The sequence below is a fragment of the Chiroxiphia lanceolata genome, chromosome 3 (genome assembly GCF_009829145.1).
Source record: "Chiroxiphia lanceolata isolate bChiLan1 chromosome 3, bChiLan1.pri, whole genome shotgun sequence".
Classification (NCBI taxonomy): domain Eukaryota; kingdom Metazoa; phylum Chordata; class Aves; order Passeriformes; family Pipridae; genus Chiroxiphia; species Chiroxiphia lanceolata.
In genome coordinates, this window is record NC_045639.1 from 27,136,687 (window position 1) to 27,164,431 (window position 27,745).

General features: G+C 37.1%; 1 protein-coding gene across 5 annotated transcripts in view; it reads right to left on the reverse strand.

Moving 5' to 3' along the window:
* Positions 1-1,821: 1,821 nt before the first annotated feature.
* The window catches only part of SRBD1 (S1 RNA binding domain 1), a 122,707-nt gene continuing 96,783 nt past the window's right edge, over positions 1,822-27,745 (reverse strand). For all 5 annotated transcript variants that reach the window (XM_032683957.1, XM_032683960.1, XM_032683958.1 and 2 more), the window contains 5 exons: positions 21,039-21,145; positions 17,761-17,937; positions 15,806-15,958; positions 4,580-4,764; positions 1,822-2,793 (listed from right to left, as the gene is read on the reverse strand). In XM_032683957.1, the coding sequence (XP_032539848.1) occupies positions 2,504-2,793; positions 4,580-4,764; positions 15,806-15,958; positions 17,761-17,937; positions 21,039-21,145 (912 nt within the window). In that variant the 3' untranslated portion in view covers positions 1,822-2,503. The remainder of the gene's footprint in view (positions 2,794-4,579; positions 4,765-15,805; positions 15,959-17,760; positions 17,938-21,038; positions 21,146-27,745) is intronic.

The window sequence follows — 27,745 nt, forward strand, 5'->3', positions numbered from 1 at the left end:
CAAGGAGATGTCTTGCATGTAGAGAACCTTATGAACATCCAGCGCACATACACAAAAGTGCAGAAGATGCTAGAGTCCTCATGATATTAAGGATTAAAAAAAATAGTTCAAAAAGAGAAAATACTCTTCATATTTACCACTGAATTGAGAGCTTCTGGAGATCAAGTTTATCTCCTTCTTAGAGAAGGTCAAGCAAATCCAGTTAATTTGCTAAGTGCTTAGATATGTAGAGATCATATATAAAGCTCAGCAGAACTCAGATCAATGGAGATACCGCTGTAAGTGAACATCTTACCTACTTTGCATCTGTGTTTTCCAAGACAGTAATATGGTATTACAGTTTCTAAATTCATACCAACAACATTGACCTTGTAGAAGCATTACAGGAAAATTTCAGAAGGCCTGCAAAACATGATCCCAAGCTTTTACATTAATAGAAAATGGTTGTTTTTTCTTTGGTAGACAAATGCAGTGAGATTAGTTAGATCTCTCACCTTTTTTCCAACCGCTAAATGATACCATTATCTCCAAAATACACTGTCTACAGCTGGCTCTTAATTTTGAAAATTAAAGCACAGAGCTGGGAGACTAAATCATGTCAACCTTTTCCTAACTAGTATATAGAACCTGAGCCAACAGCTTGTTCTGGTTCTGGTCAGGACACAGTTAATTTTTGCAGCAGCCAGGCAGGAGCATGGCTAGGACACAGAGGTTATTCTATACCACCATTTCATTGCCAGGGGTGGGGGTGAAGGGAGTCTTTTCCAAGGAAAAAGGGTTCCTTCCAGTCAAGTAAACATGGTGGAGGGAGCCAGCCAGTATTGATTGTCTCTTGCTGGGGATGGGGGGAAAGGTGGTACGTGTTGTGAATCACTTTTTTCTTGTGCCCTCTGTCACGAGTACTTTCGCTGTTACTGTTCGTTTTCTTATCTCATTGCTGTTTCCAGTAAAGTTTTCTTATTTCAACCAGTGATCTTTGCCTTTTATACCTCCAATTCCCCTCTCCAGCATGCCACAGGGGAGAGGGGAGGGAGGATCGGCATGTGGTTTTAGTGGGAGTACTGAATTGGAGAATATCAATCCTAAACCATGACACAGCTATTTGGACATCCGTAGTTAGAAACCTTGTCATCAAAGATGTTTGACACTTGCTAGAGGTGTTATTTGCGCTCATCTGTTGTAGACCTGAGTTTCTGCAAACTTACAGGCAAGTTTGTTGACTGCAAAGGAATAAACATCCAACACACCAAAAACTCCTTGGAAAGGCCACATATATCTGCTGTTCCTGGAGACTATTCTGCCACTATGCCTGTCCTTTGCAAACTTGACTGAAGTGGTAAATCCATTGAAACACCACCAAAACACCACAAAACCAGAAAGTTTCTAGTTGGAAGAAAAACTTCATGCACTAGGCACTCCTAGCAGGAAACACTAAGCATTCTTACTAAAACAAAAGTCTAGAAAAGCTTTTCAAGCATCTACAACAGCAAAATGATTTTTACAGAGAATCATGCCTTCACAAACATTTTCTGTGAAAACACGTGTTGAAAAATTATTCTCCACTCAGAACAGGCAGAAAAATACATTATATCAAAGATGGAAAAAACATTAATGTCAAGTTGAAGGAATCCAAGACAGAGCAACATCAGGCCATGGGCTGTAGTCTGGTATTACAGCTCAGGAAAGCGCATAATGTTCAGAAGGTCAGGCAAGTGCATCCTCACAAGTTGCACCCTTAAGTTGAAGTGTTACTGATTGAGAACATGTTGGAAAGAAAGATCACTAGGACTGTTAAATCACTTGTAGAACAGTACACTGACAAAGGATGGTCAGAAGAGTTTTTATTTTGCACAACACTAGAACAACATAAATATCTTTTGACACTTCTAAGCAAACTTCCTTAAACTCCAAGGTACATCCAACTGTGTTAATCAATGATAACTGAACAAGTAAAAACAATACAGGTAAACAGACCTCCTATAATGTTGGTCAAATAAATTAAAGTTGAATATTTCTGAACCATCAATAGTCTTAGCAGATGCTCTTTTTTCAGTCTACTTTTCAAGCAATGTCATGACCACCTAGCTTAAAAAGATCACTGTTTTCTCCTAGGTGCCCTCTTTGAGACTCTCAACCATAAACAGGCAAACTGAATGGTTGTTTTTTGGAAAGAGAGCTGTAAATGTGTCTGCTCATGCAGTATTGACTAAAGATTAAGACAGCAAAACTTGCACAGACAACAGATAAGAGATCTGTCTGACAGCCCACTGGAATTTCATTTGGTCTGCAGACAAAATAACAAGGTTGCTTGGAGGTAATCCAAAAAACTGTTCTACCAATTATTAACAGAAAGGATTCATGAAATGTGGAAAAACTTAAATTGAAATAAAGAAAGAAAAAAAAACGCTGAAGGTTTCAACACTCTCATTAAACACCTCCATCTCCAGAACCTTGCTGACATTACTCATCCTTTAAAATGAACATTCAATCACTGAAAACCCTCTCATAAAACACGAATAAGATCCAACGTTATCCTCAATCGAGGAATATCGACATTAAGCACTTTAACTTCAACTCTTTCTCCAGGACCTAGGCCGAGGCTTCTTCTCTTTTTCACTTTAGAAAGTTTTGCTTCAGTTATGTTTCGCACTGGAATCAAACCCGCTCTTCCCACACCAATATCAACAAAAACTCCAAACTGCGTCGCATTTTCAACTTTTCCAGTCAGAACAGCACCAACACTTAAGTCTTCAAAGCACACTATGCTTCTCTTGAAGTCAGGTTTGTCAAAATCTGTTATAAGAAACAAGAAACACAAGTAAGACTCTGGAGAAAAAGGGTTTCTAAGTTGTTTCCAGATGATAAGAACTCCTCCCAAGGTAGCTCTAAGGTCCCAAGTACTGCTTTCAGAACCTTTTTTAAATAAAGACCTATTTGTGATAAACAATTTATTTCTTTTATTTTATTTATCACTTTAAAAGACTTTGATTAATGGAGTAATGAGCACAGTGAGTCCACGGTATGAAACTATCATGAGGGGATCAGAAGTGTGTTGTATAGTAGCTAGTGACTGAAAGATTCTTTACTCTCTTTTATTTGCTTACAGATCCACTGCTGGCCAAGGCCGAGCCCATCAATGATTGTGCCTCTGGGATATGTATTTAAAGGGAAAAACCCCCTGTGCAACAGCAATTGCAGCCAGAGAGAGAAGTGAGCACACGTGAGAGAAACAGCTCTGCAGACACCAAGGTCAGGGAAGAAGGAGGAGGAGCTCCAGGCGCCAGCTGCCCCCGCAGCTTGCCGTGGTGGAGACCACGGTGAGGCAGATTGTCTCCCTGCAGCCTATGGAGTCATATGGTGGAGCAAAGATCCACCTGCAGCCTGTGAAGGGCCCCACACCAGAACAGCTGGATGCCTGAAAGAAGGCTGTGACCCCATGGGAAGCCCACGCTGGAGAAGGCTCCTGGTAGGACCTGTAGACCCGTGGAAAAAGAAGAACATGGTGGAGTAGGTTTTCTTGCAGGACTTGTGACCCCATTGAGGGCCAACACTGAAACACAGTCTGTTTCTAAAGGACTGCACTCTGTGGAAGGTACCCACGCTGGAGCAGTTCATGAAGAACTGCAACCCACAGGAAGAACTCTCGATAGGGAAGTTCATACAGCTGTACAAGTGTATGAACTAGGCTGTCCACTCCAGTCATGGAGTCTGTCTAAAGTAATACTGAATGTACTAGATCAGCAAAATATTAATATATCCACCAAGGGTTCCCTTTTGTTTTTATTTCTCTATGTTAATAGTCTATCCTATTATACAGACCACCAGAACAAAATGAGACATAGAAAATACACATTTTCAAGATAGCTAGTGGGAAATATTTATAAAATATGCACAGAAACTATTAATGAACCCAAAAAAGGGAGGCAGAAACATCGGTTTGGGTTTTTATAAGCATAAGTTTATTATCTATTACAAGCCTGCATCTTCACTGCCTACCTTTATCTCTTGCTGTCATAAGAGAATCCAGCTGTAATTTGCACTAAACAACAGCATCTCCAGATGTTTTACCTCATTACTTACCTCATCTTTCTTCTCCTCCACCTCAAACTGTTCAGTACTACTGCAGGTTTTAACTAAGGTAGGTCATGAGCCACATGCTACAGTTACACTCGTCACCAAGAACTAGTGCAATAAAAGAGCAGAACTACACACTACTATATTACTACCCCACAGAACTTTATTACTATTTCACCTTGGTCTAAGCATTCTCCTCCGTGACGGAGAGCCAACACGGATTTAATCAGCATAGAGTCAACATATTGAAACTATTTCATTTGTTAACAGCCATACAACTCCCCTTCCTATGGCTGAAAATGCCGTGATTTAAACAGGATTCACACTCCTTACCTACAGAACTGGAAATCTGACTATGATATAACCTTTACCTTGCCTGAGAAAAGAAATGGAGTTTCATGTCCATGAAAATCTACTACTACTTTAGAAGAAGAAAATGTGCTGTTTTAAAACTGGTAAGTAGAACAATCAAACTGAGATTACAACCTTCCAAACCAAGGTTTACCTGTACGAATGTCATAGCCTTCAGGCTGAGTCAGACCATCGATGATCAGCTGCAGTGTGTGCACTGTGGTATTCAGCCTTTTGGCTGTGCCTTCCAGTCCTTCCCTTTCAATTACTGCATTTACTTTTTGCTGCATATCTGATTTTCCTATGTCATTTGCGTTTCCTCCAATCAAGGATAAAAACCTGGGAAATTCAAACAAAGATAGAGAGATTAGAAACATCCTTTAGTGGGAACTGAACCTTTGCTCTATTTAGGGCTTTTAATTACTTTTTCATTGATGCATGAACAAAATTTTTGATAAAAAACATGAACAGTGAGCAGTTTCTCAAGTCCATATCCTCTCAACTCATCACTGATCTGACACATAAACAGAAACTTAGAGTCTATCTGTATTCATGTATCTTCTGAAACAGATTATAAAACTAGAAGCAACATTTTAAAGTGTAAATCTCTTCTCGGACCAATGATTTAATCTCACGATAAAACCACATTTCATTATGACTGAAAGATGTCTTTTACCATGAAAGCTCCCTAGAAATAAGTGAGAGTTCTATAACACTGTCATTTTTATTGTCACTCTCATTCAAATTAAAATGAATGGCCATTTAGTTAAGCAACAATGAACATTCAAAATATTAAATTAATATGAAGAATCTTTAACCCAACTTAAAAACTTCATATAAAATACTTCCCTTGTCTATGAACTCCATGATTAAGAACAATTAGTTTTTCAGAAACTAGGTAATCATCAAGTCAAAGTACTCACACACCGTAAACACACTTATCTTTTCTTATTGTCACATATATACCCACACTGCAAATTGAGACAAATTTGGACTGGCATGTAAAAAGCTGAAAAGAAATACTTTAAAATAATTATGACTTGACCTGTGAACCCCTTTTTTTTTTTTAAACAAAAGAAGAAAACCCAAACACAATTACTGAGGTTTTCAATTCTGCCATGTTGGTACATGTCTGAGAAGCACAGAGAACAGAAGACAAAAATTCACATGCAGACCCCATCGTTATCAGCAGTGATGCCTTAGACAATGTTTATTTATCACTGAATAAACGTCCTTATTTCACTGAAGGACTTGAAAATGTACACCAAGACTTTAATGGATATCAACGAGCAAAAATGAGGATGCAGCTCACAGAAGCTAGAACAAATTGTACTAAATAAAGCAATTTTTTCTTTTCTCAGTAGATGCTTCAGTTGTCTGTCCTGCTGCCCTGATCTGCATCTCACCATGAATAAGCCTCTTCTACCCCGCTTTATCATGTTCCTTACTGTTGGACAGAGGCACGTATTTTTTTGCATGTTTTCCACCACAGCAGACAGGTAGAATTATTGACCCTGTCCTGCAGAGTCCGAGTAAATGTTCCTTCCAAATTCCTAAAAGAGATCTCTCCTTCCTATCCTTATCCTGCTTCACAACAGGTGTAAACTACCAGCCTCAAAAGAAGTGCTGACCAGCAGGTTCATGCCCTGCACTTGGCAGGAGACATTCCAGCTCTCTTAAGAAAGCAGAAGCCCCTGCTACTCAACCTTCTCCCCCTCTCATCCCCCAAAATACCTGCTGTGCTTTTTATCAAAACCTGAGGCTAGTATTTCTTTTATCAGGAGACCCAGTGGGGTTTTTTATTTTGGTTTTTTTGTTTGTTTGTTTTCTCTTTTTTAACCCAAGGAACCCAACAGAGATTATTTCAGCTGGTGAGCAATAAAAAGTTACATGGACTGAAATACAGAATTAAATTACTTTTTGAGAAAATATAAATTGAAGAAACATAATTAAAGCAATATCAGACTTTCAGTAAATCACAAAATTAATCTTTGAGCATAAGGGCAAAGCTTAGCTTAAAAATGTCCACTAATTTCACTAAAAGGAGGAACATATGTTCTAAAACGATGTAACATCTGTTACAACTGGCTGTCAGGACTTCCACTTCTACACTGAGTTCGAGTGCAAGCATAGTGATTTAAGTGTACTGGTTGCTCAAACACAAAGATTTGCATTTAATAGTGATAATTTTCATATTAAATTTTTTAGTGTATACACAGCTTTCTTATGGCAATGTATGAAGAAGAAAATTAATAAGGACTCAGGGAATGGTGCTGTTTTCAGGATTAACCGAATTTTGTTTTGACCGTATTTCAACTTTTGACACCACTTTTTAAAGTAGTTTAAGGTGGTTTTGAAGCAAGGTACATAAGAAGACAGATGTAAAATAGTTTATAATATTAAATGCAAATTTATAATATTAAGTGCATTTTTTTCCTGCAAACTAACAAAAAACCCCACTACTACTCAAATATTTTGTCTAATAATATATATGAAAAAAATCAAGACATTCTATGAAGCCATTTTCTTTCAATCTCAAAAGAGCAATCAAAAGTGGTTGCAATGATAATACTGAAAATGAGCATAGGTCCAGGTAAAGGACTCGTCCCAAAAACCCTGGAGGCTGCTGGCTGCTTACACTGATGGATGGACAATGCCACACCAGAGCACTAGTGACAGGCAGCAGCTGCCCCAGTTTTGACTGACATGCCAGATGTAACATGACAAACCCGACCAGCCTCATGACTCAACCTTCTAAATAATGTATGCTTTACCACCCACCCCTATAAACAAGTTTGCTGACATTCACATACTTGGCTTTATTTCACTTCAAATGGAAACTCAGCTTGAGTACGTCCAAGTAACATTTTCTCACCATCAGAATTTCGCAGAAGCGCATTCACTTTGTAAATCAATAACGGGGTGGGTTTGGCCACTAGTAAGTGCAACCACATGGAACAGCCAGCACCATATATTAAAAAAACCCTATTACATACAAAACTGACAAATGTGTGGATAATGCAATCAGAGTGAATGGTGCTATGCGCACACCACTGCAAGAAAACCAGCCTGAAACAGGACACAACCCAGGTGCCTGAGCCTTCAATTACTATTCATGAAAGACATTTCAGCCCCCTGCTCCTTCCTCTGCCACCACTACCCTCCAGAAATCCCAAATTATCAATCTGATATCAAAAAGGATTCCTCATCTAGGCAAGGGTGGTAGGTTTGGGTCCTACATTATCAACTACAGTTGTGCAAATAACTTCTTAGTGTGGTTACTGCTCACAATAAAATTTTGGCCCTACCTGAAGGTGATGCTTAAACATCTGCCCAAGTCTAAGTACAGGAGAAGTCCCACCGACTTCTACAGAATTTTAATGCTCTAAAAATTAAGCATTTTGTTAAGGATATTTCAGAATTATGAGGTACATACTAGAGGCAGAACAGAGCACTGTAACAGAGCCCAGCATGCACGTACATACAGAAGAAATACTCTTTATAAGAACCAATATTATTTTTACTTTGGAAATTCTCACGTTTCAAGGATAGGTTTTGGTAAAACTATGTATTAAAGTATTTCCAAATTAAAGCAACTCAGTGATTACAGATGTAGGTCCTTTTAAAAATATTGTTGAATCCAGTTATATATTTAATGTATCATTTTCATTGAAATGAACACAGCCTGCGGGCACTCGGAATAAAAAAAAAAAAAATCAGTATAAAGCACACATCTCTGACTGAACAGTGTGCATTATATTGATCATTTATATTTTTAAATGTCATTGCTAAGAACAAAGTTAAATGTTTCCTTATTAAAAAAAGCAACCCAACAACTTCCTTCAAGTGTTATTTCAAGGTCACAGTAACAACAAAAGTAACAACTCCGAAGTCAAGAAAAAAGGGACATAGCTGGTAATAAGACTGAGATATGGTCATGTGGGAAAAGAGAGGTTTCCCTTAATTTACATATTTTGATCTTCGTAAAGTTAAACTATATCACTACAGTCCTTAAAATATCTCATCCTATTTGTAATTGACAGTTCCAGCTGCACAACATAGGAACATGAATGATCTGTGCAAAAATGAAAGCCCTTCAACTATTTTCCTGGTTGAATATATGAAATAAATAATATGTTGCAGTAGTTCAAGTGCTATGTTTATCTACTACAAAGATAAGACCTAAAGAAAAGTTAACAGAAATGGGAAAGATCAGATTTTTTTTCTGAAGTGAGGTAATTTTTATAAGACATACTACTCTCACTTCCTCAAATGCTGAGTGATAAATAGTGAACTTTCTGCATAATATACATCAACTCAGATAAAAGCTACCAGAGTCTTAGGAGAGTCAGAACAGAGTGAAATTTAACTGGTTTAGATCTTTGAGTTTTACGGTTTTGAGATTTAGAGGATACTCAGAAACCTCTGCAACGACCTTACTTTTAAAAGCAATCTTTGCAGTCTTACAAGACCTGCAGAGAATGGCCATGGATAAGTCACTGATGTTTTCATTTAATACATAATTTCATCCATCTTACCCAGATAAAGAAAGAAAAGTAGCATAAATGTAACAAATAAGCACATCATGTTCACTTAACATACACATCTGCACAAAATTATAGCACAGTCCTTGCAATGCTTAAAAGATAATGCAAATTTCGGTGGAATGCAAAAAACAGTCAGAAAAGAGTAAAAATATTACCAAGGGAAGCCTCCAGTAAACTTTTAAGAAGTTACTCTAACCCTCCCTGAAAAGCTTCTTATAATGTGCAGGAGTTCAAAAGCTTTGCAAGGGCTTTAGTCACAGTCATTTCTGTTTTATGTAATCATTTCCAGCAACACGACTCAAGAGCTGGGAGTACTGGATTCATTACATTACAGCAACATGATATGCCATTACATCTTGTCACAGTGCACACATGAATTAATGGTAAAGCAACATAATCACTTTGAAAACAAAACAACTTCGCATCAGCATGCACTTTGTTAGGTAAAATGTACATTTATGACAGTAGCAAACAAGTTATGCAGACATTTATGTTTTAGTAATGTTTTGAAGTGCAAAAGCATTATTTGTATAATGCAGACGTTGACTCCCCTTGTTCTCATGAGTGATAGAGATCCTCAATTTTCGACTACTGATGCAGATTATATATCAAACAATATTTGTGCATTACTCTCTGTAATTAATTGCTAGACACAGAAAGCTAAAGTTTCAAACACATCTAAAACTACTTATGTGGTTTAGCCAGACAAGGTTATTTAACCAATATATTTTTTTCCCAAATGCATAAATTATTAATATTTGACTGCATGCAGAAGGCCAGAAAACCCTCAGTTTATGACATTTTGAATGTATAAATCTAAGAAACAATGAGTTTCTAAATCAGAAAAGAAATTCAGACACAGTTACACTGCAGCACAGTCACTTTGTTACCATAACATTAGGCACACTGTTGTTAGCTGTTTTCATGACTACTGATATATCACATAACTAGAGTGTAACCCGAGATACAAAATAGTGAAACATGATTAGCTATCCACAAAGAACTAGTACTACAGTTATAGGAGATAATTCCATTAAAAAGGTCTTGTGGAGTTTTTTCCCATATTTTTTTTTAAATGCAACCAGTGGGAAATTATGCAAGTTCCAAAAATTTCAACAAATTAAAAAAATACCATTTGATTTATGGGTCAAGTATTTATAGTGTAACTGGAGCATAATTCTTTGTTATTTCTAAGTTCTTCTAATCATTCTTGTTAACTGTATTTTACATCACATGAAAGTTTTAAAATGTCTTTATTGGATGGCAATTAGTGAAAGTCTTTTCTGCTCTTCTGTTTATTGACAAGATAACTGTCAAAAACATCCCCTCTAAAAATCCAGCTAAGTTAGTAGTAAATCCATGTGAATGAACTGGTCTTCTAAAAGTGATGAATACACTCTAATATTTATTAGACTTAGTGGCTCTAATTCTGCATGTGTTCCCCCTAATTAGGGTTAGCCATTTCCTTGACTGAGCTTCACTTTTTCAAGATTTTTTTAAAAGAAATGTAAGACTTTATTAAATATTATTTTGCACGTTAAATAGCTTAAATACACACACACGTATGTGTACATGTAACTACAGTCTCATTAAAGTGGACAAAAGATGTTTCTGATGACTTCTTAGTGAATTTAAGGAAAGGCATCCTACTACAGCACCAGTTCCTATCCTCTGTAAAATACTCACATGTAGACTACACTGTTAAATAGAACACAGCAATTTGTTTTCATTACTCAAACACCACACCAAGTAACTATTCCCCCTGACTTCTATTCCTCTTAAGCATTGCCTCAGTTGCTCAGTGACAACTAAGGGACCTGATCAGAGGCAAGCCAGCCTGACAGAGCTGGAAATGCCATCAAAGGACAAGTGTGCAGTTGCATAAAGGGCAGTAGAGGAAGTCCTCTTTCTTTTGGTGGCCTCATCAACCCTTTTCCTTCTGCATTTTCGTATGTGCCAGTACTTGCCTTCAAAGCTAGCAAATGCAGCTTTTCAGCATAGCAAATGAGATACTATGGATCAGCTGTTACATTCAGCCATGCAGAATACTAGAAACACCAGAGATATCTGAAATACAATTGATCTGCCTACGATAGAATATAAAAGGTTTTCAACATAAATGCCTTGCTGAAATCAGTGCCAAATCAAAATGTTTAACTTCAGTGAAGAAAAAGCACATGAATGAGTGCTTGTTGAATTCTCCTGGTATTTTGAAGTCCTGCTGGAGATATCAAGCAGCATCACATGACAAGGTATCAAGCAGCATTCACAGACATGAATCTTCACTGCAAGTCACTCTGCTCAATATATCCAAAACTCTTCTTAAGGCATAACCAACCTCAGTGAGCAGGACTTTCCTCTACCAGGCAAGGTCCTAAACCTGGGTAATTAGCCAAGGAACATCCTCACCTGCATTATTCTAAATCAGAGCTTTAGATCTTTTACATTTGCAAAGTATTTCTACGTCAGGCTAAAATACAACCTGTCTGCCAGATGCTGCAAACTGTGAGCAGCAAAAACACATTCTGAATGTCAACCTTTAGCAAAAAGCATTTTTATGAGATTTAAATAAAAAAATCAGCAAATGTTAAAATTCAGTCATATGAAACCAACAGCACCCAGCAGACTGATAGAACAAAGAAACAACACTGCATTTTCTTTCCAACATTTTGGTTTATAAGTATAACCTGGTTGTAACTTTTGGGGACTTCCTAAATGTTTCCTCAGTTTTCCTACCAATTCTTTTACAATATGTACCAAGAAATTGGATATGCTCTACATATTGTATTAATTGTGGTGATTGTAGAAGATTCTGCCACTACAAACTGGTTTTCACATACAGACTTTTAAGAAACTTAAACTACAGTTCTGCTTTGGAGAAAAATAGGCTGTCTATAAAGTTTTGAGGTTTTAGGAAACTCTGATTCAAAATATTTAGAGGTGTTTGTAAGCTTGATGACTGCACGTGACAAAGCCAAGTTTTGACAGCGTGGAAACCATGAACAAAAATGTTTTGGTCTTCTGCAGAGCGTGTTAAATCACCAGTAGGATGTTTTCCAATTATTTTACAGAAATTGCACAGATTTTTAGTTAAGATGCTTAAATGCCATAAATCAATCATACCAGCACCATTTGTGCCACTGCAGTAAAGATTACATCAGTGTTTCCATTATAAAAACCCTATTTTTCAGGGGTTTCTAATTCAGCCATAAAAATTGGCTACAGCCTGAAGTTTGGCAACCAAAATCACCACTTGGGAGTAATTCTTTTAACTGTATTTTTTTTAACAGATTGGCTTTTCAAGACACAAAATAGTTCTGAAAAAGAAAATTAGTGGTTTCAAATTTGGTGAATTTCTATCCCTCAAAACATTGTTTTAAAACTGATAATTTTGCGTGTCATAAATCTGTAATGTGGGCTGCTGCCTCTGGGTAACTTGGCTATAAGCAGTGGATAAAAATCACTGGCTTATTTAATTTAAAAATAAATGCCATTTTCAATGAAAACTTTTAATCCAATAAAACTTTCACAAACTACTTTCTCATAGCAAGATGTGGTAGACCTTGCATGAGAAAGCCTTTATGACTCACTTATGCAGTAGCTATTCCATACATCTTAATTTTTGTGGCAAGAGGTACAAAATACTGTATTTTGATGCCTTGAATCAAATCAGCTTGCCTCCTTCAAGACAACAATTCTGCCCTCTTGTAGCACCTGTGAACTTGACATGGTCCCTGACAAAGTTCTGTGTAAGCACAGAAGAAGAAAAAAGAAATATTTTTATAGGTGTAAAGCACCAGAACTCCTTTAAAACGTACTTTATGTATTAAATACTCACATCTAACAGTCTAAATTTTTCTCATGTATTTTAATTTAAGATACAAGAATTATCAGTTAAGTTTCAACCTAGTTTAATTCTAACACTTAAAAAAGTCCTTCAGATTCTGGCTAATTTCAGTAATACCCCTCAAACCAACATCATGAACATGATTTGATCTTCAGGCTCTCAAAAGCTTTCTCATGAATGTAGGCTCAGGAAAAGGGAATTACAAGCCCACTCCCATCCACTGTCTGTCAGTAAACTTGTCAACAGCAACAATAAGCTTTGGACTGACTTCTCCATGGAGTCTGAATTCCTGGCAGAATTTTTTTCTTAATTCATATTTAGGCAGGGAAAAAAAGGTTTGGAAAGCCATTTTTGTAAGTTCTAAGAAGCTTAACAGCTCATATTTTTTTTTTGAAAAGTCATCTAAAATATATAATCATTGCTAAATTATAGCATTAGTTGCTTGAGGGGAGGATGCCTGGTTTATATTTAGCCCTTATGTCACCAGTGTCAATTTTTAACACTACACTTCTTGGCTTTTGTCAGTTTGTTTCAGAGCTGTATTTTCTTTTCTTGAAACAGCTATTTGCAAAGAAAAAATTTGCCTCCTTCCCCACATCATTTTGTGATATCAAGTTGATGCATATTCATACAACCTATACCATAAAAGCTATCACTTCCATATTTAACAAGCTTTTAGGGAAACTGTCTTTTGATTGCAAGAAAAACAAAAATACAAATACTGTTGAACATAGAGTACATTCACAGGAAGCCCAGAAAGCACTTTGAGACTTTTTTTCTCCACACATCACACTACATGTACAGGTACTCATAAATGTAAGAAGTTAGATAACAGAGAAAGAGCCCGAAGAAAACAAAAAACTGTTTCAGTTAGTTACAGACAGATGCTATGCTTACTAGTTTTGGAGTTTCATTGGCAAATATTGTAACTGTTGTTTTATATTTGTTTTGTAATCAACGGAAAATCTTTTGCATTAAAAACAAAACAAAAAAACCAAACCTCAACCCCCCCCCAAAAACTCTGTATGGTACAATATTTGTAACACACACTTGGACCTAAACACCTCACCTGAAAATTCAGTCTGGGAAGACAGTGTTTGGTGAGAAACAGAAGAGACACTGACACAGCTGGAAACTTACTGCAAAATAATTGCATTGGCCGAAGAGAGATGGCATGACAGGTAACACTGGTCTTCAGCCATGTAATAGTTCTGCAATGGCTTAGAAGTCCCATGAGTTTGAACTTGAGCACATTTGAAGAATCAGCAAGTGTTCTAAGCAGTGTTGGCAGTGCAATAGGTGCCAGCCTCCTCCCTGAAACCTGTGTAAGTCTGTGACTCAAACCACTATCTTGGTTGAGATGTAAAAGCTGTGTTCATTAATTTTTTTATTCTATTTTTTTAGTAGTGCTAATCCCGGGTTCCCAGTCAAATTCCAAATCATGGTTATATGATCTGTGATACATACTAAAATTGTCTCCAGAATTTCAACTGTATATGTGAATATCTGTCCTAGCCTATGCAGTAATAACCCCATTTACCACTTGAGATATAAAAGTAACCTGTGCTGCTCTGGAAACCAAGTACCAATTCTTTATTTTCTGACAATATTGTATGTAGGTAAATTCCTGTAGTATTCCACCATTAACTGAATGTTCTTCTCTGCTACTTGAAGCCATCCTTCCACATCAGCCTTTAAGTGAAGCTGGTAACATTGTGGACACTTCAATGAGTATTTTATTAGCGGACTAGGGCTGGAAAGCTAAAAACCAAAACCTGAGTACTTGAAATTTAAACTGAATGAAACTTAATATTGAAAATCTAAATTAGTTTTGAATAACCGATTTATATTAATTTTGCACATTAACTCACATAACTCAATAATCTCCAGTTGGGGTGACCAGGATGTTCATCCTATAAGTCATTTACCAAACATAAGATCATTAAGATCAGGACCTTGACTGATCCTTTTCTGCAGCTACGCACAGGGCAGAGAATAAGTAAAAAATGCTGATATATAAATAAAAAAAAAAAAGGGAAATGATCATGGAAAAGGAGAAACCAGTTACCTACACACTGTACAATGGGCATGGACTCTAGCAGGAAATTGCATGGTGGTCCTAGAATCAGTCACAAAGAAGAATGAACTGTGGCAGGGAGAGGATGGAAGCAAAAGTGCTCTGCATGCCTAGCAGCAGAAGGAAAGCACGGAGACCGACACATAGGAAGAGAGAACAGGGCACGCACTGAAGGGAAGGTGTCCTGAAAATGCAAGGTCCTGTACAACTTTTTCAGGTAAAGACTCAAGCTTCATGAATTCAAAAATTCAGCATGAGGTTTAAGGATGGTTTTGTTTATAAAACAGGAAGCATGAGTTTCTTTCTTCAGGTACAGTATTCTCAACAGAGATCGTAAGAATCTTAAAGCATCTGGCTACTGGCTCCAGCACTTTTTAAGAAAAGAACCTGTTCAGCATAAATCACTTTAAAAATAAATATACACTCATTTGTGGTAGGTGATAAGTTTTCTGGAGAGGAAAGAGTTCAGTTTCATCCAGGGCCAACAGAAAAGATCACAGCTTATACCAGCCACAGTACACCCTAACCAGAGGCACTCATGAATTCCTAATTACTTTTTTCTGACTTACACGAAAACCATTCTCTTCTTTAAGCCAAAGGTCACTCAGTAAAACAATCACAGTGACTCAGTAAAACAATCATGGTTTTCATGTACGTGGGAACTTCATATATACATCTTAATTAGATCTCGCAATATCAGAATTTAATTTTAAAGGCTCATAGTAATGATACTTGCTCACATGTGTCTGAAGCAGACACATGTCTCCTTCTTGAAGAAAGAGGAGAAAGCATCAAATTAAAATAACTATTCTTGTCTCAAAAGGCTGAGCAGACTGTTGACAGAAAAATCAGTACTTTCATTTTAAAAACTGATGCTGTCAATGCTTCAAAAGCTTTCCCACTACTTACCTCATTGCAAGGTTGTAAGATTCTGGATGAATACAAGTTTGGTCCAAAGGATTGGGCTGTCGCCAGGCACATGGTATTGGTTTACTCTTCTTTTTACCCAGAGTACCTGTTTTCGTCAAAAGTGCACGACTTCCAAGTTCAGTTTTCTTATTACTGCCAGAAATCAAAAATGGACATGTCATTCTCAATGAAGATGATCCTAGGCCAGTGTCCACGCATGAAACCAACATACTTTTTCCCCTGACGTTTCTCTTAAATAAAAAAATTGCTCAGAATATAGTAATGGCATCAATGACTCCTACTGCAAACACTCCTTCCGTGCCTCTTTGTTTGTTTCCTAAATCACAAGTAGTCCCTGCTTTTGGAGGACAAAACAGAGCACATTGAAGGACCTGGAACTAGCACTGGTACTTTGGATTCTACTCATCAATTGTTGACAGAAATGCAGACAAAACTTTCTCTTTCCATATCAATTTTTAAAATAACCGCTATTTGTTCACTTAAGTAGAAAGCACAAGAAGTATTTTGTACAGCACTCTACAGCCACCAACATGATTAGAAAGAACAAAAATGAAACCTTCTTGAAATCCATTTCAAAAATTTTCATTTTGTCACCTGGACCCTCAAGAAATGTTCTGGAGGCGATGGTGTTAGAGCTTTATTTGGCCCCAAACTCCATTTCTCAGGTTATACAGTGTTCTCAAGTTTTATGGAATCTGACTAATATCAGAATCATGCTCCAGCAAGGTAAAAAATAAAAATATACATCTGAAACAATGTTCACATTTCACCAGTAAATATTTGGGGGGAAAAGAAAAGCCATCAGCCTTTCTTCCTCTCTTGTATTCCAGCATTCACTAGAACACATCTGTACACAGTAAGACCTATCGATCATATACAGCCTTGGAAGCAATTTCTTTGGTCTTCTGGTGCTTACAGTGAGCAACATTTGGCCTGCAGCATATGCTTCCCTGCCAGATGGGCAACCAATCTGTATACCTTCCACCCGGGCAGTAAGCCAGTCCTAATGTGCCTACCTCCTGCCTGGAAGTTACGCATGTGCTCTTTGGCCAGCAGCAATTGGGAATACATTATTGCTTCTGAGCATTGGGTTGGCTAAAAAACAGCATGTGCTTCCCAGGAAAATATTTTTTGAGAAGAGCCACTGGCAAAAGGGTGGGTGCGGTGCTACCACTGTGCCCTTTCTTAGTTCTTTATTTTGGAAGGAGAAATGAGAAAGGCAGGAGAAGAGAAATTGCCCTAGAAAGGGCACTTTCAGTTGTAGAAAGGAAAGATTTCAGAACAAGAGGATCACTAAGAATGGTTACAAGTGGAAAAGACTTGGTACAGAATTAGGGAATGAGATGACAGGGATTAGCATGATCTACTGTTGAAAAACTGAGCTTGGGAAAAGGCCTCACATATTTGAGATAGAAGGTAGTTGCATCACACTTGCTACGCAGAGGAGTATAACACAGACAGAGTTTGATCCAGGCAGCTATTCAAATTCCTCTCTCCAAGTTAAGGAATTGAAACTGTCAAAAAATCTGCACTAGTTTATTACCATTAAGTTATGCCAAACAATCTTTACAAATTAAATTAATTAATTTACAAATCTCTAAATTATGCCTGAAAACACAAGACTAAAGTTTTAATGTCTCAGATCACAATACTGCTGCATGACAAGTTTCTTCTATCAATTCAGTGACAGAATTTTAAATTACATTTACATATTTATCGAAACCCTGACTTAGAGGACTAGGCTAATAAGTCATGACTATTCAGAGGAAGAATTATCTTCAACCACTGACTTCAACAAGTTTATCTGTTGTCCTTCAGAGCACAAGGGTCTAGGATTCCTTGAGTCTCAAGTCTGAATACAAAACAGAAAAGGGGAAAAAGTAGTCTTGTACTATTTTGGATAATTCAGTCAGAATAGGTAAAATCTGTATTACCTGCAAAAGGTCTTTATATATTCTTGATTGAATCTGATGAAGCCAGCACACTGTTGGAAGGATTTGGGACCCAAACCTTTAACTTCTTTGAGCTGTTCTCGGTTTATAAACGGTCCGTTCTTCTCTCGCCATTCAATTATATTTTTAGCCCTGTTAGCATTCAGTCCTGCAATGTGTCTAAGAGAAAAGTTCACAAAATACTTTTATTACCATCAAATGGTCATTCATGTAAGTACTATCCATTACAAGGATACACATTTCTGTAGAAAATCTGGTTGACCAAACTTAAAAACTGCTAAGAAATTAGCAAAAAGTCACCCAGATCAAAGGCATCACCTGAAAAAGGATCCCTTCTCTTAGTTCTATGGAAGGAATCCACCCAAGTCAACAAAACTCAGTATAGCAATATGGTTTTGCACATGCTTAACTAGTAAGCAAGGGATGTGTAATTTATGATCTGTTGGCTATTTCTGTAACACCAGTTCAATTTGTCATGTCTTATGGCCTTCTCCCCAGCTGCCCTCTTCAGGAAAGAATGTAGGAGGAGAGTTCAGGACAGATAAATTGTTCCTGTATGAACACCCCCCTCTCAGTTCTTCCATTGGTACCAAAACACCTTGCCCCAACATGAAGGGCTGATGCCTGCTACCCAGAAGGAGAGTGGCTGGGAGCAGCTTGCCTTTCTCACACAATTTAACCAATCCACAAAGCTTGTTTCTTTTCTCTCAGCTGTTCTTGAGACAAAAAGCAGCTGGGAACAAGCTGCATGAGTTGTTCTGAGCGTAACTTGGATCTGGCAAACTTACCTGTGAAGTGCAACAGTAGTTAGCCAAGTTCCTTCAGGAAGCAGTGGCTTTGCTGCACGTTTTCTGTATGTACTTGTGAGTGCAACTTTCTGTGTATGGAGTATGCTAATCATAGAAAGAGGGAAATGAGCTCTCATGGGCAGTTACTCCTGGCACTAGAGAAGGAAATGTCACCCACTAGGTTCCACATCAGATGCCACTGCTTTAAGTCAACGGCAGCAGAGATCTGTTTGCGGAATGGCATCGACCGATTCCAGAAAAACACCACCAGCAAACCCGTCAAGAATCATAAAAACTTCAGAAAAAAAGAAAAAAAAAAATCTTTCCATTATTCTAAGCCTCGAGCAAAAGTTAAAAAAATAATCCAAAGATGGTGAAAGCTCAGAATTAAATTGGAGGGACACACCTTTAACCACAGTCAGAATATTAATCATTAGGAATGGAATTTTCTTCAAAAATTTCTTAGAAACATTATGAAATCCAGCTTATTTACACTGACACATCACAGCACACTGACACAAAGGCACATCACACAGTTCACAGAATTTTCCACTGATGATCTCAAGTCTTTCAAGCACAATACTCACCAGTAATGCAAATACTGTAGCACTGTCATCCCTTTCATGTGTAATATGTGTCAAGAAGTATATTTGAAGCATCAGAAACCACAAGCAGAAAGCCCTGCTCATGGTACAATCTAGCTAGGGTGACAATTTCATAAACTGCACGACTGAGGGAAACTTACAGTGCACCTACACAGAATAGCAGAATTGAACTGCTGAGGATCAAGTTAGATCCAGAACTTGATGCTGGCACATGCACATAAGCATTGTAAGCCAGGTTAACTAGATCACACAAAGTACTTATTCAACGTGGTTATCACTACAACCATGTCTGGACAGGGTCACCCCACATTCATAATTTTTTGAAGACTGTAGCACCTCAGGCTGATGTTTTATATGTGCATATGGTTATATGCACAATATAACTGTATCCTGCAGAAGGCTGGCAATGCTCACCTCTTGCATGTGCTCACGTAGGCTTTGATTCATGGAACATAAAAAAAACTATTAGAAACTGTCCAAAGGAGGGCCATGAGGATGGTGAAGGGTCTAGAGGGAAGACCTTATAAGAAGCAGATGAGGTCACTTGGTTTGTTCAGCCTGGAGAAGATGAGACTGAGAAGAGACCTCATCACAGTACTACAACTTCCTAAGGAGGGGAAGTGGAGGAGCAGGTACCGATCTCTTTACTCTCGTGACCAGTGACAAGGCTCAAGGAAACAGCATGGAGCTGAGTCAGGGGAGGTTTAGATCAGATATCAGGAGAAGGTTTTTCACCCAGAGGGTGGCTGAGCACTGAAACAGGCTCCCCAGGGAAGTGGTCATGACACCAAGCCTGTCTGAGTTCATGAAGCATTTGGACAATGCTCTTGGGCACAGGATGTGATTCTTGGGGTGTCCTGTGCAGGGCCAGGAGTTGGACTTCGATGATCCTGATAAGCCCTTTCCAGTTCAGCATATTCTATCATTCTACTCTATGATTCTATGAATGAAAATGGGTGCATTTGCCATTTAGGTACTGCTTGCTTTCTTACTAAAAGCTGATCTAAATCTGAAAGCAAGTAAGATGGAAGAAATCAGATATCAGGTTAAGGGTTGGACACACAGAAAAAGAATATGGAAGAGAAAATATAAAACCAGAATGAAGAGAAAGAGACCCTCTTTCAAAATATGAAAAGATGTTTTCAAGAATGATAAGGGGGTAAAAGATTAAAATATAGAGCTAGCAAGAATACATTTTTCCTAACTTTGATACCTAATATAATTTTCACTACCAAGATTTTGGACATTCTTTTTCTTTCTCTCATACTATGGAGGATGACACCAACAATTTTGCTCTTCTGAAGAGTTTGTCACCTAAACCGCACTGAACTCTACACACTCAAGAAAGAATGAGTTTTTACTTTCTAACCAAGGAAAATAAAGTACAGAACATTTTCCAAGTAAACATGGCATGACTACCAAAAAAAAAAAAAAAAATCAGTAAAAAGGGATAAATTTTTCAACAGTTTCCCCTTAAATCTTTCCTTTTCTCCTTTCCTCGCCCAATTTTTACAACTTGTTCCACTTAGCAGTACCTATAAAAATACCTTCTAAGAGACATAAAGTACATTTGAAAATCCCTTTCTCAGTGTAAAAACACAAATTAATTATATCACGTTTTTCTAAAATAGTAGTGTTGGCTCGAAATCTTTAAATACCTGTTTTTCTCTGAAGAATAACACAGATCCTTAAAAAGTGACTCCTAATGATTCGGTAAAATACTGTCTTACTGTGTCATTTTCATGTAATTGGAAGTTTAACACAAGAGCCATTTGCTCCAGCTGAGCCTGAGTCAGATGGCAGACTAAACAGAGACTCTGTGATCCAGAGCCATGTAATTACTGGAATAGGAAAATGTTTTACTCACCTTAATAGTATTTCTGAGCAGATGTTAATATCAACTCCAACAAAGCTGACACACTCTTCAACCACACTGTCCAGAGTTGCTTTGAGCAAGGTCTGTGATACATCATGCTGAGAAACAAAAATGGAGATACTGGGTTACTAAAGTATCAAAGCATACATAAATAAGAACTCTAAACAACTCTAACATTATTAAAATAGTTGATGGAACTTATCTATATCTTATGTGAGGGTACTAGTTAAAAATATGAATTGTAGAATATATTTTTAGAAGGTCTCCAGTATCTATTTACAACATCTTTGTCATGATACAGATCTCTAGAATAAAGACACTCTTCATGTCCCTGTATTGTTTTTAATAACTATTTCCCTGCATCTTGTAAAACTAAACTGTATTAAACACATGATTACTCAAAAGGAATAATGCTTCTAGTCATCCCCTATGTCTTGTCTTTAATCTGACATTTATTTGCTTAAAAAAATCAGTTTATTAAAAATAAGACAATATTTTAAAAATAAAGATCACAAATGCTGTACTTTGGTACCTACACACACGGACATTTGCAAGATTTTCCAATTTATGAGCATCACATTACAGTATAGTTATTATTTACTAAAAGAATAAGCCAGGTATTGTATGAAGGTGGTCAATACATAAGGTCTGTATCAACCCCATAGCAACAGAATGTTTCAGATTTTGAACAGATACTTCTAGGAAGATTGGCAGGTCCTTGACCAAAGCACCACGAATGGAAATTCTTCCAGTTTTTCCATTATTGTTCATGGTGTTTCCCCCCTTTTCTCCTGAAAAGAAAATCAGTCACACTTGTCAAAGTTCAAAGTTCTGAAGCTCTAAGATTTCTTTTCCTCTTAAATGTAGGCATACTTCAATCTGTAACTGCTAGATCCCCACACAAGCCCACCAGCGCTTAGAAGTCTGACCTGGAGGGAGAAGCCTCTCTAAATGCAGAAGCTAATTCAATCACTATGCTGGCTTAGCTTCAGGGCTCTTATACATCACTCATGTAAATCTGGGTTGATCTGTTGTGGTTTCATGATGCATTCATTTAGGACATCAAGCTGGATCCAAGCCAAGACACCAAACACTTCATTCACTACTTTGTTTTACCTTCTAAGCCATTCATATCTTTTAAAGATTTCACAGTTAAGTTTAACATGCCAATAGCATCAATCCCAATCTACTAACACTAGTAGTTCATCAAGCAGTGCTTAATAACTGAAAAAATTGTAAAACTTCAGGCAATGTATTTCACAGCTCTCTGTTTCAGGTAATGTGATGTATTTTTCTTGATGTGATACATAATAAAGTTACTTACAAACAAGAAGTTCATATTTCAGCAATATTACTTCTCCTATATAAACTCTGTATGCAACAAATATGTACATGTATAAGTACCAACATTTGCACACAGTCTTGGTCCTACAGCCACAAAGCTTACCTGTACACTTGGCAGATCAAACATCAGTTTCTACTTACTAAAGTGTTGCTACTGCAACACAATAACTTCTTTTTTGAATAAAGAGATATAAATAAAAACCCACACCCTTAAATGAAGTCCTATATTTCTATTTTTCTGACTTACTGAAGATGCAGCTTCTCTTAATGAGGATCTTCTATATATGCCCTCCTCCTCCTGACATCAGCTGTGTAATATACTAGAGCTACAGGTTTCCAGCTCACACGCATGCTCTTGCAAGGATGTATTTATACAACACAGCACAAAAACCAGAATAAAACTGTTGAGAAACAACACCCACATCTTCTCTTCTCTGCCAAGTACAGCTGCCAAATACTAGGCTAGGTTTTTCACTAAATTTTTAATGTGTGGTTCATTGTAAGATAAAGATACTAATTTAATTTTTTTTTTCATTGTGATGAAGGCAGGCAAAAGAAGAAAAAAAATGCAGAGGACAAATCCTTCTACTTTTAGGAAAGGTTATTGACTCCAAAGTACTTGAAAGTTGATTATGATATAGTTTCACAAGTTACATTAACAAGGTCTATTAACTGTAGCCAGGTCTTGGCCACCTCTAAAAATAAATTTGGTCTAAAACAACTGCTTAGAATATACAGTCTATAGAATATATATAGTGCCAAAGAGAAGACTAAACTGCTGTTTCCCTAGGTTTCAGTCTCATTCATTACGATGATCATTCTACAGAGGGAACAACATGCAGTTACATGATTCAAAATAGAGACATTAATCAGTCTCCACAATGCCTTACAGCATAAGGTGTAGCAAAGAAGGAAATCCATTGATCTCGCCTAATTTTTCTAAGCAGTTCTTTGGAAGAGATTTGATCCAGCAGAAGTTTTATTTCCAGCCTGTGGAAAGTGAACCTAGATACTAATTCAGCCAACTATACTCCCTGCAAACCAAGGAAAGCATATATCACAATCAAAAGCTAAGTATCCTGAAATATTTCTGCCAGTGGAAGAAAGACCAGTGCTCACAGATTCTCAGTTTCAAATGTAAAGTTGGCATTTATCTAAAGATCTGAGTTTGTGGATGTAATAGTTTGTGTAAAATTCATGTGATAGAATACATGCATTTTGAAAAAACTGTAATACTCAACTGCATATTTCTCTTACCAGGAAGACAAGAAGTTCTCAGGTCTCTCAAAGATGATTTGTATCTTTTAACTTTATTGCTGTTTGCCAGTCATCATTAAAAAAACAAAACAAGATGTGCACAAGTTTTTCTTTATTACTCCAACACATAAAAGTTGTACGAGTTGGAATGCATATCAAAACACGCATGTGAAGGCACAGATAAAGTGAATGGGCAGATGTGACAGAACAGGATAAGCATAAAACACTCCCTAAGTTAACAATCCCTAAGCTAGCAATATCTCACAGAAGTAAGATACTTTCAGCTAGTGAATGATGTTAAGTTGCAAAAGCTAGGAAAACTTTCCAGATGGCAAATCTGCCTCCCAAGAAGCAGCCACTGACAATCACAGCTTCCTTTGGCTATGATGAAGAAATTTCTAGACCCTTCCTTACATTGATACAAAGCAGAGAAGTGTTATGCATTTATTTCCTAAAAGCAGTTAAACCATTATTATCCCAAAACCATTGCCAAGACTTACTACTGCTAACAGGTTATACTTCAGAAAAGTGTAAAGTGCAGTGTATTTCCCAGTTTTCCAACAGTTTCACTCATCTTCTCAAATATCAGAGGTTAGACAGTATTATATACTTCTGTGTACTATTTATATGCACTGGGGTGGTATCAGATTATTCAGACACTACTAGAAGCACACACACCATGCCACTCACTCTCTACAACAGGTCTGTAAAGGCAGGAATGACGAACTGTTGCATTAAGAGCATCAGAATAAAACCCACACAAATAAAGCCCAAGTTCAAAATGCAAGGCTGCTTTCAAAGTGAGCTTATGCAGAACTTCATGCTACACAGCCTCTGACAACCCCTTCACACCCCGTGGCAAATTGTCGCACCGGTTGATCCCCTGCAAAGCCTTCTAAATAAAATACTCTCCCTCCTATGAACACTGACTCTGAATATACCCCTATGCATGAGGGTGGCCCTGCTAAAACTGTTAAGTATAGTCTTTAAGCTCAGAGTCAAGCACACAAAGTACTCTGACACCTGTGTCTAACAAGTAGGAGCAGTCCTTTGGTGCAACTTTCAAATATCTTGAATTTACCACGCAAATACATTACTAAGGTTTTATTAAAAGGATACTCAGAAACGACTACCATTAAAATATTCGCACGGCTGCAAGAGTAAATCTGAAGCAGGAGACTTAATTTTATATGATGATTTCCAAACAATGAAAGTATCGATACCCCCAATTCATGGAAACTAAGGCCAGCAGAAATAAGGGACTTGACACAAACTGCAGGATGTCCAGTGCAAATCTGCAAACTTTCATTTCAGCATCACTTGCCAGAAAACAAAGCCACCTTGCTTCACAGATAGCATTAGCAAGTACTTGGACAGCTGTTTGGTTTGAGCTTTTTGTGGGGAGGACTTTAGAAATTAATCTGCCCTTAGAAATATTGGGCACTGCAACCATATTTTAGTATTTGTTTTCTAAGGAATAATCCAGTGAGCCAGGAAACAAGATACAGAAAATTACCTGATTAATTGAAACTACTACAATAAATAACTGAAGTCAATCAATAAATGAAATTCAAACATTACATTTCTCTAATATTTTTATAAAGAGTATCCCAAATATAACTCACATTGGTGAACATGAAAGAAAACCAAGAGTTGCTATTTAGATCTCTGGTCACTATTACTGCTCAAATTAGTCTGTGGCAAACTTGTTAAAATTACCAGAAAAAAAATTATATTGTATATTGCAAAAATATTTCAAAATACTTCCTATTTCTGCAAACCCACGCAAAAAAAGTCAATTTAAGTTAGTTTAATGTACTTTCATTAATCACAGCACAAAATGTTTAATACTAAAGAATAGTGCTTAAGAACACCTGTCTATTATGCACACGATAGCTCTGTCCTATCATTATATCCTAATACTTCAGCTATCTTTTCTTGTCATATGGTATGAAGCAGAGAACAAGGATTGTTGTGTCACTCAGTTTCAAGAGCTACAAAATCTCACTGGAAATAATTAACATTACTAAAATCCTATCTGTTCCTTGAGACGGTGCTACTACAGCTGTAATTGAAAGCCCTTTTCCAGTTTCAAAAACCTGTTGATATGCGCAAAAGGAAAGCAGTATTTTAAATAGCCTCTCGGCTCAGTTATTTCTAGCAGTATAGCAGTACAAACACTGTAAAAATACATTTGTCATCAGCATGGTAAATTTATCAAGTCAAAGAACCACAGCTCACGCGAAGCCTGGAGGCTGTACTTAGTCCATCTGCATGAGCATAAACAGTGGATCAGCACACTATCTTTGCCTGAACACCAGAAGTGTTTACTAGTGATTACTAGTGCTAGACTGGAACTGGCAGCTTTAACATGCAAGTAAACTACAACTCCAATCTGTTCACTTTCAGCAATTTAACAAAACCCCCACACAACACTAAAAACAATACACATAATTACAATGCACTTGGTTACCTTTTCCTGATTCCCTATAAAAATCATAATTTCAGAAAGTATGGTATGACTGCACGTGTCTCTGAAAGACAAATTCAAACAGCTTAAAATTTTACTGCACAGCAATTCTTAAATAATTATTTTACATTTACAAACATTAGTAGATATTGACATGACCAGCCTGTGTGTCGTTATTACTTTACAATGCCCAAGAGTCAAGCAAGGCACCTTCCACCACAGTTGCACAGGAATTATTCATACCCTGCAGAGCCTACAAATGTAGTGCAGACATGACCTAATGATGCTGGTTAGAAAGCAGTGGGCAGGGGATGAGCTCTCAAGCCTGGGCAGCAACCTGCAGGTTCTTGACCCAGGCTCAGTGTTACGGTACTATAACAAGATCAACATTCATTCTAAATACGACTGAGCTGTATGCCAGACAATCTATTTTGGGTTTTGATCAAGTTATACCTCACTCGTCCTTTGAATCCAAAAAGTCAGCCTTCAATAAAGTAAATGTAATTTAACTTTTTTCTGTCTAACTAAGTCCTGAAACACTTCTAACACTCCATAAAACATTTTGTTGGTACCTACCATTAACTTCTGTATCCATGAATTTTAATATTGGCGCGTGTGACCAGCCAACATGCCTCTTGAAATAATACTATTTTTTGCTTTAAAAACTGTGCAAACTGAATGACATTTACTGGAAGAGAAATTAGGTGGGACAACAGCAAAGTTCAAAACTATATTATTGAACATAGATTCAATCCATGGAAATGTGTTTTAAAATTTTAAAAAGGGAAAAACATTACTAGTGCTGTAACCTATACACAATTAACTGCATTTCAAATGCTTGCGAAACCACAAAAGCAAAACGTATTCATAACAAACCCCTAAGTACAGCAGGACTAATGTAAGAGAAATAGTCTAAGGAGACGCACCTTTTCATGTTCAGAATTAGGAAAAAAAATAAAAATGCACCTTACATGTCAGGTGGAAAATTTGCAAAGTTCAGGAGTGGGGTTTTAATCTCTAGCATCCACTGGAAAATCCCTTCCAGTTAGATTCTAAGAAAACAAGCTTGTCTCTCTGATGTTTGATAAAAGGATCTAACTTCCAGTATTTCTTTTGAAGATTGTTTGTGTTTTCCCCAAATGTTATATTGTTATAGGATATATTGTTATTCTATGTACTTAACTCTCACTCATTTCTTGTCTCAAAAATCCAAATCCTGTTTATTTTAACAGCATATTACTATTACTGAAATATCCCAAGAGAGAGAAATGGATTTATATTTTCAAAGAAAACGACAGAACAAAAACAAAGTCTGTCAGCTCTAATGTTAAAAAAACCCCAACATAAATGTACCAGTTTATCATGTAAATGCTTTGAGTTACTTGTATATTGCTGGAATTCATCTTATATTTACTTGTACTTGTGTCCTAACAGAAGCAGTAATACCGCTAAGCTTGTTACACAAATTCAGTCCCATTGCTGACGTGTCTGATGGCTAAAGTTAGCTTCTTTGACATGAGCAAGCTAGCAGCAAATGATATATACCCAAAACCACCTTCCTCTTTCCAGAGCAGGTACCAGTTTTCTCCAATGCATATTGTTATGTGACTGAGGGGCTGCAATCTGA